The sequence below is a fragment of the Candoia aspera genome, chromosome 4 (genome assembly GCF_035149785.1).
Source record: "Candoia aspera isolate rCanAsp1 chromosome 4, rCanAsp1.hap2, whole genome shotgun sequence".
Taxonomy (NCBI): Eukaryota; Metazoa; Chordata; class Lepidosauria; order Squamata; family Boidae; genus Candoia; species Candoia aspera.
In genome coordinates, this window is record NC_086156.1 from 102019539 (window position 1) to 102033056 (window position 13518).

At 46.0% G+C, this 13518-nt stretch overlaps 1 protein-coding gene across 1 annotated transcript; it reads left to right on the forward strand.

The window, feature by feature from the left end:
- The first annotated feature begins 609 nt into the window (after window positions 1-609).
- TNFRSF12A (TNF receptor superfamily member 12A) lies at window positions 610-5991 on the forward strand. The gene is made up of 5 exons (XM_063301356.1): window positions 610-755; window positions 2659-2760; window positions 3929-4063; window positions 4194-4248; window positions 5089-5991. Exons 1-4 carry the CDS (start codon window positions 683-685, stop codon window positions 4244-4246), a joined length of 363 nt encoding a protein of 120 aa, XP_063157426.1. The 5' UTR covers window positions 610-682; the 3' UTR covers window positions 4247-4248; window positions 5089-5991.
- Window positions 5992-13518: the final 7527 nt, after the last annotated feature.

Genomic DNA, 13518 nt, shown 5'->3' on the forward strand with positions numbered 1-13518 from the left:
TCAGAGCAAGTTGGTCGGTATCACTGAGGTACAATTTGCTATTCTATTATTTATACTATTATTGTTCCTGTTGACACAAAGTCTGCCAGACAGTTTTGACCAGATTTGGTATTTTTGACTATGGGATCCTCCCCAAGGATCTAGGATAGCTAAAGATACCAACTTAATATATGTGCTGCTCCAAGTCTTGCATATTATTATTATTATTATTATTATTATTATTATTAAAAACACCCCACTGAAACACCAAAGAAAAAGTCCTAACGTGACGGAAAGCCGCTCATTCCGGGGGCCGCAGGATTTCCAGCCCAGCAGGGCTTCCGAGAAGCCGGGCCGGGCCGGGCCGGGCCGGCCAGCGCTCGGGCCCCCCTCCCCGCCCCCGCCTCCCCTCTCCTTCCTTCTCCCGGCCGCGCTCGCTAAACAAGGGCCATTTCCTTGCCCGGAAAAGCGCGGAGCAACTTTTCCTGCGCCAACTCGCTCCCGCTTCGCCCCCCGTCCCCTCCCCCCCTGCCCCGCAGATCAGAGGACGGGACGTCGGAGCCTGGCCGCGCGCCCGCCAATCCCAGACCCGCGGGGGCGTCTCTCGCAGGGAGCCGAGCCGAGGAAAGTTTTCGGCGCTGAGTCAGTAGCTCGCTGTCGGACGTCCTCGGTGGCGGGGAAGGAGCAGCGAGACTCACGAGCGATGCTTGCCTGGGGAGCCATCCTGGGGCTCTTGCCCGTGTTGCTCGGGACCGCCGGGGGAGAGCCCATCGCAGGTAAACGGAGGGCCGGTAGCATTTAGGAGGGGTCCTTTTCCCCTCCCCCGGCAAACTTTTCCTTTTAACAATTGGAGAGAGGGCCGAGTAAACAGGTGCGGGTTCCACCGCTAACTAGGTACGGAAGGTGCCGCGAAGCTATACCTGTTGAATTGCCGCCAGTGACCGTTCGCAGTCCGCAAGTGGCGTTTGGAGCGAGATTGAGGGAGGGTTGGTGAGGGATGAAAAGGAGCGGGCAGAATGAGACAAAACAGAAAAGGAGGGGGCGGCTGGCGTGTGAATGAATGAATGAATGAATGAATGAATGAATGAATGAATGAAATTTGTGCCCTTTTCTTGTTGACTGTAAGACCGCTTGTCAAGGAGTCGCGGCCAGACCCCTGTGGGACGGCCGCGGTTACTTTTGTGGAGAAAACGTGGAATAAGGACCTCGCAACGATTTTTAACTGGACAAGTATGCAGGCTTCCCAGTAACCCAGCTTTCTAGCTGATACTCGTGTGGGTAGATGCTGGGCTGCGCCCTGCGCAAAGCACAGTGCATTCACACATAGTGTTAAGGAAAAGGCTTAGATGTACGAACCCTCCTAGGATGTAAAGTCGGTGCGGTCATCTTCTCGGTCTAACAATGACTCCCTGGACAGTTTTTCAGCAGGTGCAACCCTCTCTATCACGGTTCCGTTACTCTTGAGGGCTGAACCTGTTGAATCTTTACCTGTTGTGGAGCCGCTAACGTAACGATGCGGGGTAGGAGCTTTATGAAAACGAATACAATATAACGAAAAGGACTATATTTATATTAATATGAAGTAACATTTGCTTAGTTCACTCCGACTGAATTTTACAGAAGAGAATAGTTAAGGGAAAACAGGCTGGGCTCCATCGAAAGCAATCTGCACATGCCTAGTGGCGCTTCCATATCAGTCCACAAATTCCGGGGCTGAGCTAAACCCCGCCCCACCCTGAGAAATTAATCACAGAAGCGATTGATGTGAGAAGTTGGAATGTTTATGAATGCAAGGCCACGCCCCGCTCGGCCCTGCCTCTCTCCTATTGGCTGGCTTTCCGGGTGAAAGTCTGCGAGCGTCCTAGTCCTGCAAGTGAGAAAAGCGGGGCCGACGTGCGGGGAGGGCGGTCTGACGTTGGTGTCATGCGACCCACACTGTGAGTCATCTGCCCGCCCGACTTCGCCTGCTTTGCTTCTGGGCTTAGTGCCATCTCGTTGCCTGCTCGCACCGGGCATGTTTTATCAATGAAGTCATTTAAAAGTGAGGGACGTGATGGCTCCCTCTGCTTCTCCTAACCGGAGGGGGGGTTAGCCACGTGATGGCCTCTGAGTTCACCCCCCCAATGTTCTCCTTAGCACTGGTTCACGTTTCGGGGTGAAACACAACACCCCCTCACCCCAGTGACGTTACCCCTCTGGAAATAGCCCTGGTGTCATGGCGGGGGGGGGGGGGAGGTTGGATCACATGGATTAAGCGCAGCATCCCCTCATTTATGACTCTCATTTTGTCCTTATCTTTCTTCCCTATTTTCACCCAGCTGTTAATGCATCTCATGCCCCAACTTGTTTGTTGTTTTACTTTTCTTTCTTTCTTTCTTTCTTTCTTTCTTTCTTTCTTTCTTTCTTTCTTTCTTTCTTCTTCCAAAGCTTTGTGCATTTCTTCCCACTAGGAGAGTAGCTATGCCTGCAGATGTGCTGGATGTCAATTTCCATAACCCCAGGCAGCAAGGGATTATTGGAACTGGAGTCCAACACATCTGCAAGGTGCTGGAATCTGAAACACCAGCACTTTTGTTAATCCTGCTTTGCTTTAGGGAGGCAGAAACTTCCTGATGCTCTTTGTGTGCAAAGAGGGATGTGTGAGTTCTCAGCTCCCTTGGGGACTTTTTTCCTCCTCAGAAACCACGTGCCCCGGAGGCCAGTCCTGGAGCCCGGACCTGGAAAAGTGCATGGATTGCTCGGTGTGCCAACGTCAAAACAAGAATGATTTTTGCTCTACCTGTGAGTGGCTCCTAAGAAACTATGTTGCTGTGGTCCAGAAGGGCTGCCACGTGTCTCTGGTACTGCCATAATACTGTCGCTCCTGGAGCAGCCTGGGAGAAGGGACAAGGGGTTGGATCTTCAGCCTGCCACTACAGCGCACGATTCTTTGGGGCTGAATGTCTGGATAGTGAAGCGGTTGAGGGCAGGCCCGTTCTGAGGCGTTTTGCCCCCTGAGCCCAAAGTCAGGACGGTGTTTCTTCGCATTGCATGTTCAGAAGCCAACAGGCTAGCAATTGAATTGGAGACAGAATCCCATCTTTCAGGGGGGAGGCAAATGGCACCCACAGCTCCATCCCACAATATCTTCCCATGGGGCCCCTCCTCTAACATCCTCCACCCGAAAAGATGGTCCCCTTTCTTTTCCCAAAGTTGGGCATGCAAGGTTGGTTTATTCAGGGATGGTCAAAAAAGTCAAGATTCAGCTTCGCTCATGTGATTGAAACCCTTCCCCATTTGTACGTGGTTGCACGTCGACAATCAAAGCTCCGCAGCGCCCGTGAAAGGCGGGGCTTTGATCACATGATTGTGGCTGCCATCTTGGCTTTTGTGGACACCCAGCCCACTATGTTTAGCTGTAGGTCTGCTTTGTAACTATATGCTTTGTTTTTAATTCCTCCCCTTTCTCTTGGGAGCAAATGGCAGCAAACGTTGGTGTCTTCCACCAATAATCTCGCCATGCCGAGAGCAGACGTTGGGGCCACTGTCCCCTTACAGAGGTCCAAATCTACCCTTCTGGCCACTCTGCGTCAGCCTTTCTCTCAAAGCTGCATCTCTGGGCCTGGGATTAATTGCAATTCAAAACGAAGCATAGGCTCAATTTTTGGCCAGCCTTCTTACAAGTGGGGTTGTGCCGCTGGCAAAGAAAAAGATAATTGATTTTTTTTCCCACCCCTACTCCAACATTTAAAACTGGAAAAAGTAAAGCCTTTATGTGTAGTTTTATTCCACTGCTAGTGGCAAGTCAGCCTTGAGAGACCTCGGTTGGCAGGAAGGAAAAGGATTTTTGAGCAACAGATGTCTGTTTCAGATTAAGAAATTGGCTACGCCAGGCAAAGATCCTTTGGAATCAGCTAAAAGCCATTTTTGCAGGGAAATTTAAGGTGTTCTTCTCTCCTCTCTCTTGCAGGTGGAGACCCCCAGCCCACCAATACCTTCAATTTGTGGCTGTTAGTTGGGGCATCTCTCGGTGCTGTTCTTCTGGCTAGCATCATTGGGGGCATAATAATTTATGCCCGCTGCCGAAGGCGAGAAAAATTCACCAGTAAGTTCTTCCTCTTTGTGATATTTCATCCTAGCAGAAATGGTTGTTACAGTGAGCATCTCTGCAGCAGAGTCTCCACCTCTCCTTCACATGGATAAACATTTAACTATTATTTTTGCTCTTCTTCCAGCCCCAATAGAAGAAACTGGAGGCCATTCAGCTCAAGAATCACTGATACACTGAAGGTGAGATGGGGACGCTGTTAATCTCAGCTCCTGCCCTTGTCCTTCCTTTCTGCCTGTGGGTACAACACTTCTATTAATTTGGCACTTTAAGAAGAAGGGGAAAACAGGAACCAAGTTTCTAGTTCTCAAAAACTAGAAATCAAGAAATGTTTAGCTTTCCCTCTTTTTCAAAAAACCTTCTCAATGACCTTGAACAGAAAACTTTTTTTCTAGATGGTGAAACATTTACAGAAGCTAAATATATTTGTATGAAGGTCTTTCAATGACATCACTGTGTGGTAACAGAAGTTTTTTTTTTCCTTTTGACATAGTCCGTGTTCATTCCTAAACACTATCATGTTTGAATAATCTCAGAAGGCTATCCTAGCATATGTATTTAACTGGGAGTAATACCTGATTAAGTCTAATTTCTGAGTAAAGTTGCCTAGGATCATTTTGTTGATCTCACACCATCCCTGAAAACTTTGAATGTGGCTTCTCAACTTCAAACAAACTTGGGATATTTTGGGATATCAAGTAAGGGTAAATGGCACCACAGCCCTTTATTAATTTCACCACAACCCTGTGAGGTAGGACAACCTGAAACTAGTACCTGGCCCAAGATCATGAATAAGATTAATGACCAAGCAAAGGTCCAGTTTCACTGGTCTGTTTCCAGTGTCCTCCTTCCCCAAGATAATATCTCTAAGATCTTTTGGCAGACCCTACTGTCATTCCCAGCCACTGGCTCCAACCCTTAGAGGGATGGGAACTGTGGGAGGCATCAAGGAAGGACCATGTTGCGGAAGGCTGCCCTGACTTTAAGCGCCACATTCATCTTCCTTGTTTTTCTCCCCACAGATCTTTTTTTCAACACTTCAGATCCAGGAGACAGCAAGGAAAGTGTCACTTTTGATTACCTCGACTTTTCTTGAAGCTGCAGGAGAGACATTTTTCACCTGCCCTGGAATTCTGGGGCCTTACACTTTGCACACTCAGCAATGGGCTGTGAAATCTATTGCTCTCTTGTTCCCATTTCAGGAAAAAAACCCAACAAAGCATGGATGGCCCCTTTGGGGAAAGGCCAGCCACCTTCCTTGCCAAATGCCTTGTGCCCTGAGAGGCTCATTGTCAACACACAAGCACCCCAGGCCTAATGCCCCATATTGGGGTGATTTATCTTCCTATGGGGTTACATTCTGGGGAATTTTGCAATTCCTAGATCTGCCTTGCAGGCCTCCTTTGTCATTTCCGTTTGGGGGACACTTTAGGGAAAAAAGATGAATGTGATTTTTAGATTATCTGTATATAGAGAGGTATATTGGGTGCTAAAACTCTCCATGAGAGGGGAGCACAGACTAGCCTCAACAGAGCATCTTGCACCATTCTCTCCAATCAGTGGCTGGCCACTACATCAAAAAGACAATTAGGTGGGTAATTTGGAACCTCCAGAAGACATTCTGGACCACAATTCCCATAATGCTGTGAAAAAATACAAGTTGCCTTGGGCTTATGGGAGTCGTGCTCTAAAATACCTGGAGGGCACCGGATTGCTTTCTCTGATTCTCACTGGTATCTCCCCTTCTCTCTCTTCTCTTCGGTGCTCCCTGTTGAGATACTATTTATGTCTTCTGCTCTCATAAGAGAATTTTAATTTTATTGTGTGATTGTTTTTTTTTTCAACTATAGTAAGAAAAAAAAGCATGTCATTTCCTGACATGGCATTTGTGAACTGAACTAAAATAAAAATGCTTAAATGTAAAAGGTGCTTAAGTTTGGTATGAGAGTGTGGCAAACCATGTTCCACAGGAGGCAAGTATTAATATTGATGGGCCTGATTTGCCCATCACTGTAAACCATACAGGTAGTCCTCACTTAACAACCATTCATTTAGTGACAGTTCAGACTTACGACGGTGCTCACACTTAACAGCCATCGCAGTGTCCCCACGCTCACATGATCACAATTTGGGCGTGTGGCAACCGGTTTGCATTTATGACCATTACAGCATCCTGTGCTTATGTGATTGCCATTTTTGACCTTCCTGGCTGGTTTCTGGCAAGCAAAATCAATGGGGAACTGCATGATTCACTTAACAACCACATGGTTCACTTAATATCCACTATGATTCGCTTAACAGCCACCACAAAAAGGTCATAAAATCAAGTCGGATTCGCTTAATGACCGCTTCGCTTAGCAACCAAAATTCCAGTCTCAATTGTGGTTGTTAAGCGAGAACTGCCTATAGTTTGTTTAATGTTGTATTAAATAAACCACAATTAGCCAGATTTGCATGATACAAAAAGCCAAAGCTGAATAAACCACCTTAAGGTTTAGTGTGAGATCCTACTTTTTTTTTAAACGTTAAAGCCTTTCACATAAATGAGATCAGCATCTTTTTATGACAACCCTGTGAGGTTGTTCAGCATGATGAGACTCCTAGATGGAGGTAGATCGTGCCACTCACTTGTGTTTCCCCCTGCCACAGGAGCTCAGTGGCAAAGCATTTTTATATGCGCCAATAATCCAAGTAAATTCCCAGGCATCTCCAATTAAAAGGTAGCAGATGATGGGAAATGGCTTTGTTTAAAATCTGCTGTTGATCTGAGCAGGTGATACTGTGCTAATGAATGAATCAGTGTCACCCGATTGTGGCTGCTTTCAGATGTCTGGACTTCACCTCCCCAAATCCTTAGCAATGCTGCCTAGGGAATTCTGGGGGTTGAGGTCTATACCCCAGGAAGTTGCCAGTCAGGAAACATGGGGGGATCAGTAGATGAGTAGGACATCTTGCCTTGCAGTCTTCCCCACTGTGGTGTAGCCATGTATTTTCCCTGCTGTACTGTATTATTTTTCAGTTCTGAGAAGCTGATGTGTGATTCTTTCGAGGTAGTCTTTGATCCAAGTTTCCCAGCATGCTGAGGAATTCTGGGAGTTGGAGTTCACACATCTTAAAGTTGCCAAGTTTCAAAAACACTGACTTAGATCTTTACAAATGGAGTGTTTAAAGCAATAATGTTCTTACCTGATTCATTGCTCTGCGGGGTGGGGGTGGGGGTGGGGGTGGTTTTTCATATAATTTGGTAGTTCAGTCAAAAAATAATCCAGGGTCATAGATAAAAGAGTTGTGTTTCATTGTCAGAAGAATTTGAACACCTCAGCCTGCCTGGCCACATTTCTTCTAAATCTAGAAGCGCTGACAGAGAATGCCTGTGCTTCAGAAAAATCTCTCTGCATGCTCAGGAGCTCAGTTCTTTCACATGTCCCAGGGCTGAGTTTTCGCCTTCCACTTCTGCCTCCCCACCCACAGACTGGCCTGTGGCCCTGTTGGAGCCCTGCCTGCGAAGCACTGGAGGCCCAGTGAATTTCCAGCTTCCCTTTGTGAGAATGCAGATTGGGGAGTGCCTAGCTGGCAGGCAGGCAGGGGGAAAAAAAACTCCGAAGTAGTTTCCTGTTTTCTTTGTAGCTAAAGTATAGCCTAAAGGCACCCTGATGTGCTTCCTCTCTGCAGCCAAGAAGGTCTGAGTCTAGCCAAGATTTGGGAAGGAAAAGTTCTTTGAAACTTTAGCCCTCTTTTCACTTTCAGGAATGAAGCTGAAATACCTTACAGGTATTTTTCTTCCCTAGCAACAGGTGGGAGAATTTCAGCAGCTAATGACTCCCAAGCCCTGAGAAGCTCCAATTTGCTAGTAAGAAGATGGGAGCCACTTCCTGTCTCCTAACACAGGGCTCTTTAACGTGCCTCACACCTCCCGTCTTCCTTTTCCTAATCTCACTTGGAGGGCTGAGGGAGGAGGAGTTTTTAACTCCCGGGAGTTAAAAAACAACGGCTGAACCAGGAGGTTCAGCATTCAGGGAATGTAAACCTTGGATCTGAGTTCCCATGTCTGCAAACCTCAAATGGCAGCTCCTTTAGCTTCAGATGGCTCGGTAAAACGTCTCCAACCTGTTCTGTGTAATTTGGAGATTCAGCAGGGGGTGGCCACGGACTCAGCCATCCCTGAGGATAGTGCCTTCTTTTAAAATTACCTTCCCACTGAAGGATTGTGGGCACCCACAAAATTAAGCTCACTTCGATGCTCTAAGCATTTGAGGAATGACTCTCTGACTTGGGTTTCCCTTCAGCTAATTGTGGTGGTTTCGGTTCTTCTATTGTTTGCTTTTAGGTTGATGAGATGTTTTTGAGGGTCATGTTGTGTGCTGTCAAGTCATCTTATGCACACAGTGGAGAAACACCGCTTTTTAAAATATGTATTAAATCAACAGACTTCAACACAACCACAGAGGATGGCCATGCTGGCTGGGTGGTCACCGCACTCAAATTCCACTTTTGCTGGTACCACACAAGCCTTTTGGCTCTCGAAAACCTGCACCCCAAGAACTGAGCTGTTTCTTCTAAGGGACCCAGCAAAGGGTTGGGGGGGCTGCTATTTTTTCAGCATGGAACTTGCTGGGTACAGATAGATCTTTATACAGCCTTCCAGCTTCTCAAGGCTAAGCTTACTCTGTTTATTTTTACCATCTCCCCCTCCTTCAGTTCTTTCTTTTGCCTAATCTCAATTATTTAATAGACTGGTAGAGAGGGAATGTCATAGGAGTTTTAAAAACTTCCTGTTTAAACAAACCTGTATGAGTTATTATTTCCAACTTTTCCTTTTTTTTCACTAATTTACTTTCCCACTTCCCGATACTAATTATTTTCTCTCCCCCACACTGCTTTTCTTTCAAGCCACTGATTCCTTTTGTTGAGTTCTTCCCCGCCACCTCCTCCCCCAGAATTTCCTTCTCTGTCTCTCTGACTCATTATCCCTTTTCTTGTCCTTGCCCTTCTGGCCTCCTGGCTCTGCATTCCTGTCCCCTTAGTTCATACCAGCCTGTCCCTGACACCACCCAGTGACTCATCTGAAGGTGGGGGGGTAGGGGAGGAGGAGAGAAAGAGGGCAGAATTAGAGGTATTTCTCCCGGCAGCCGGTCGGTGGCTGCTGTAAGAAATTCACAGCACCTGAGACGTCCCAATAGCCCCGCAGACTAAGCCAAGTACAACTCTCTGCCCCACAATTTTATTCTTATTTTTCCCTTGGAATGATGGCATGGAAGAACTCCAGGCTGAATTTAATCTAACCCGAATCCAGACATAGGAGGAGGCGAGAAAGTCTTGGAACTTGCAAAGCTGTAACAACAATGAGTACTTGGAAACTTTACTTGGGGGTTTAGAGGATGCACAGACCAGCATACTGTATCTCTGAACAGGGGGGAAGAAGCTTTGCCATCACTTAGTTTGGCATGACAACTTTGCAAGCTTCTGGATTAGACCGGCTTCCTTGTCACAGAGCTGCACTGCATGAAAGATGGGGCTTAATTCTCTGCTTGAGTCAAGTGAGCACCAGAAGGTCATCTTCCCATGTGTTTTACTGCAGCTGCTCCAATAATTTTTTAGGGTATAGCACGTAGACACAGAGCAGGCACCCCTTAACTTGCCATTAAGGCAAAAGGTTTCCCCTGCTACGTGTTGGCAGTGTTCACACATCAGTGCTTTTCTAGGTTTGCACAATATATCAAATGTTAGGGAGCTGATGCCAGAAAGCAGTTTCTCTGCAGTAGTGCTGACACTATGTCATGGGATCCCCGAGGAGATCTCACTGGCCCCCTCCAGGGTAGCTTTTAGGAACTTCTTAAAACCAGAGCTTTTTCCAAGGACCATTCCCCAACTCCTTTGTGCCTATTATTTGCTTCTCTTCCCTCCTCCTTGGTTTGATTTTGCAGTTTGGGACGGTATGTTGGTTTAATTGTGTTGTTGTTATTTTTATTTGTGGAGATGTGAGATTGTAGCAGGGAAAAAAACGAAACGGTAACTAAAACCAAAGGAGCTGGACTCACACAGCATTCTAAGACAGAAAAACAAACAATCACACACACACTTAAAACTAAATAAGCTTAGGGTGCTGCATGAATGCATTGGCTGGGAATTTAGCTGACTTGGCTAGCCCTGTTATGTAAAGATAGCTGTTGTGTACCAAGTAACTATTAAAGGGGTAGTGGACACAAGGGAGACCACCGGGGGGTCAAAAAAGTCAAGACGAGGGCCATACCATTGAAGCCCTGCTCCTTTTTATGTGTGGTTGTAGCTGCCATCTTGACTTTTTTGACCCCACCCCTAGACTGGACAGATGATAACTATAGCTGCAGAATTTTTATAACTCAGATAAGCTTGAGCCTCATGCTGGCTGGGGAATTCTGGGAGTTGAAGTCCACACATCTTAAAGATGCCAAGGTCGAGAAACACTGGTTTAGAGCAGCAAGTATGCACCTTTCTGGATTAGACAAGATTCTTCCATCAAGTGAATAAAAAAATATTACTTAGATCTCAGTTGCAGTCACAGAACTTCAGTCTTTCCAGCCTACTTCACACGAGTTGGGGGTTTTGTCTATCTTCTTAGGCCTGGAAGGTACAGTCAAGGTGCTCTTTACTTCCGATGAATAACCGACTTGCCAGGGCTTTGTAGCCAGAGTTGGAAAAGAATCTGGATTTCTCAGCCAGGGCAAAGTGTGCTGTACAGCTGGGGTTCATCATGTGTGGGTGATAATGCCAGTCATTCACCTGACAAAAAAAAAGTTTGGTTCATACGGCCTGAACCAGTTTAATTATTGCAGCTTCCACCCCCAAACCAGAGGACTTGAAGTTCTGCTTGATGAGGGGAAATGTTTAGTGTTCAGTCTAATTTCCAAAATTCCTTGGCAGGAGCTGGTTTCAAAGATCCAATGAAAGGGAACTTCTCATTTCCTGCCTGGCAGCTATTTTGTGGTCAAGTTGAGGAGGCAGAGTCGTTAAGCACCATCCCTAACCCGAAGAGGGATAGCAAGATCCAAGTTAGTCAATGAAGCACCAACAGTTTGCACCAATCACTTGGTTTGGGTTAATTAATCTGGGCTAACTTCAAAAATGATGAAAAAGGAGGCAGTCTTCTCTCCACCAAAATGCCACAGATCCAGCTGGTTTAAGGCTGTTTAGACCTCAGCCCTTAATTTTTCCTTTCTTGAAATGTGGTAGCTCTGTTTTAATTTTATTTCAGTTTAATTAGAGGTGTTACAACATCGCCATCTGTACAGGCATATATGCATACAGTTTCTTTTTTTTAATCAAAACAGGGGCTACCATATCTGGGCTGCAGAATTTCAGATGACCACTAGATGGCAGCAAAGTTATGCCAAAGATCCAACTCCTTGCTGCCAACAAGCGGTCATTCAGAATTTTGCAGCCCAGACATGGCAACTTAATTAAAAAGTGACTTCCAGTGAAGACAAGTCTTCAATAAGCTGTCCTGATTTAGTCCTTAAGTATGAATTTCCTTTCCTACCTGATTTTTTGGCATTTCTATTCATTGCCCATAAGCAAGCAAGGGCTAGTTTCAAAATTAGGCTGAGGAACAATTGGATTATAGCTATAAGGCAGCTTTCCCAACCAGGCAGCTCTTTGGATGTCAGACTACAGCTCCCATCATTCACTGTGGCCTGATGAATCTAAAAGGCTGTCAAGTTGAGAAAGCTGGTGGTAAATCCTAAGGTGGAACAGTGAATGTGCTTTTTTTCGATTGGAAGAATCGAAATTGTTTCATTTTTTTTTCTTCTAAATTCTCCATGTAAAAAAGCACATGCTTGAAGTAGACGATTTTGTTCCAGCTCACCTATTGAAGGTTTATGTTTTTATTTGTTAAGTAAAGGTAATTCCTTTCTCATGGGGAAGGGAGGTGATCCTTCTATTGCCTTGACTGGGTTCACACAACACTCAGGCTACCAGCCAATGGGGTCATTCCTGAAACTGTGCTTGGTTTAACCAGGGGTACGCTTGTTGTCTGAACACAGCCATTCTGTGGTACATCTGGAATCCCATGAGTCAAGGCTGTTTCCAAATTCCTAGGTGGAACTGTGCTCATCCGGAGCCAAACTCACTGAGTCTCCTTGGCCATATAAAGAGAATGAAGCCAGTCGTGATCGTGAAATCCATAAAGTGGAAAAATTGTCTTTCCCACCCCATCGGGCAAAGAGAAAGAAAATGCCAGCAAAGGGAGGGAGGGAGGAGGAAGATTAAAGAGATGGAAACCAGGAGACGAGGAAGCCCAGACGGATAAAGTCATGGGGAAGGAATGCGCAGGACTCTTGCGTGCGCTGGGTGGCTGCAGCCAGCAACCCAGCCGGAACAGGCGAATGATTCACAGACGGAGCAGGAGAATCTGAGCGAAGCCAAGGCTTTTTCAGACAGCCCCAGGCGCACGCAGAGGAGAACTTAGGAGTCTGGGCACCATCTGCAGCTCCCTGTCCAACCTGGGCTTGGCACGCCTCCCTGTCAGCTATGATGCCCAAGAGGCCTGGTTCACAGCCTCCCTGGCCTGGCTGCTGCTTTCCTATCAAAAATGCCCTTCAGTTTTTTAGCCTTTGCAAAATGCAAAAAAGGAGAAGCATCCAATGACTGCTTGAAATGGAGAATGAGTCAGAAGAGAAAGATGGGACCGAGTGGAAGTGGGGGAGGACCGATTCTCCTTTTTTGCTGAAATCATGTTCTGTGTCCTTAATAGTCAGGTTGCAGGAGAAATTCAGCAGTGTACGTGAAATGCTTTGAATCCTTAAGAGGAGCGCTGAATAAAAAGACAATTCTGAGGTATTCTAGATATCTTGTCTTCAAAAATTCGAGATATCCTGGTTCACTGATAGCTATTTTTTCCTTCAGTCCCATTCTTTCAAACAATGGCTTGAAAAAAATAAAATACCTTACAGTTTAAGCTTTTCTGATTCTTGCACCTCCGTGCCTAAGACTTGACACGTTTTGATTTTTCACCACTGTACCAATCCTAAGGTGAAGGTTTGGGGGGATGAGGCCTTTGGAAAAAATGACTGTGGAGTTTTTCTTAAACAAATACTCAGTTCTAGGAAGAAACAAGCCATCACAACTTTTAACCACAGTTCCGTTCCTGGAGTTTAAAAAAAGGGGGAAAATGTTGGGGTACAGATTAGTGAAGCCCCATCCATCAGGGCAAGATCAAAGAAGCCAAAAGTGCATCCATTTCCCTAAAGTATCTTTAAGGCTAGTTTAGGACAAATACAGAATTTTTGGAAACTGTACAAGGAATTTCTCAGTTTTGCAATGCTTCTTCCCAGTCCCTCTCAACATGGGCTAAGCTGCTCTTTATGAGATGAGTGTCCATTGACTCATCCACTATCTCTTGACATTTATGCCTGTGTTCTTGTCCATCCTTTTTCTAGCCTCCCCACAATTTCTCATAAGCTCTATTTTAAAAG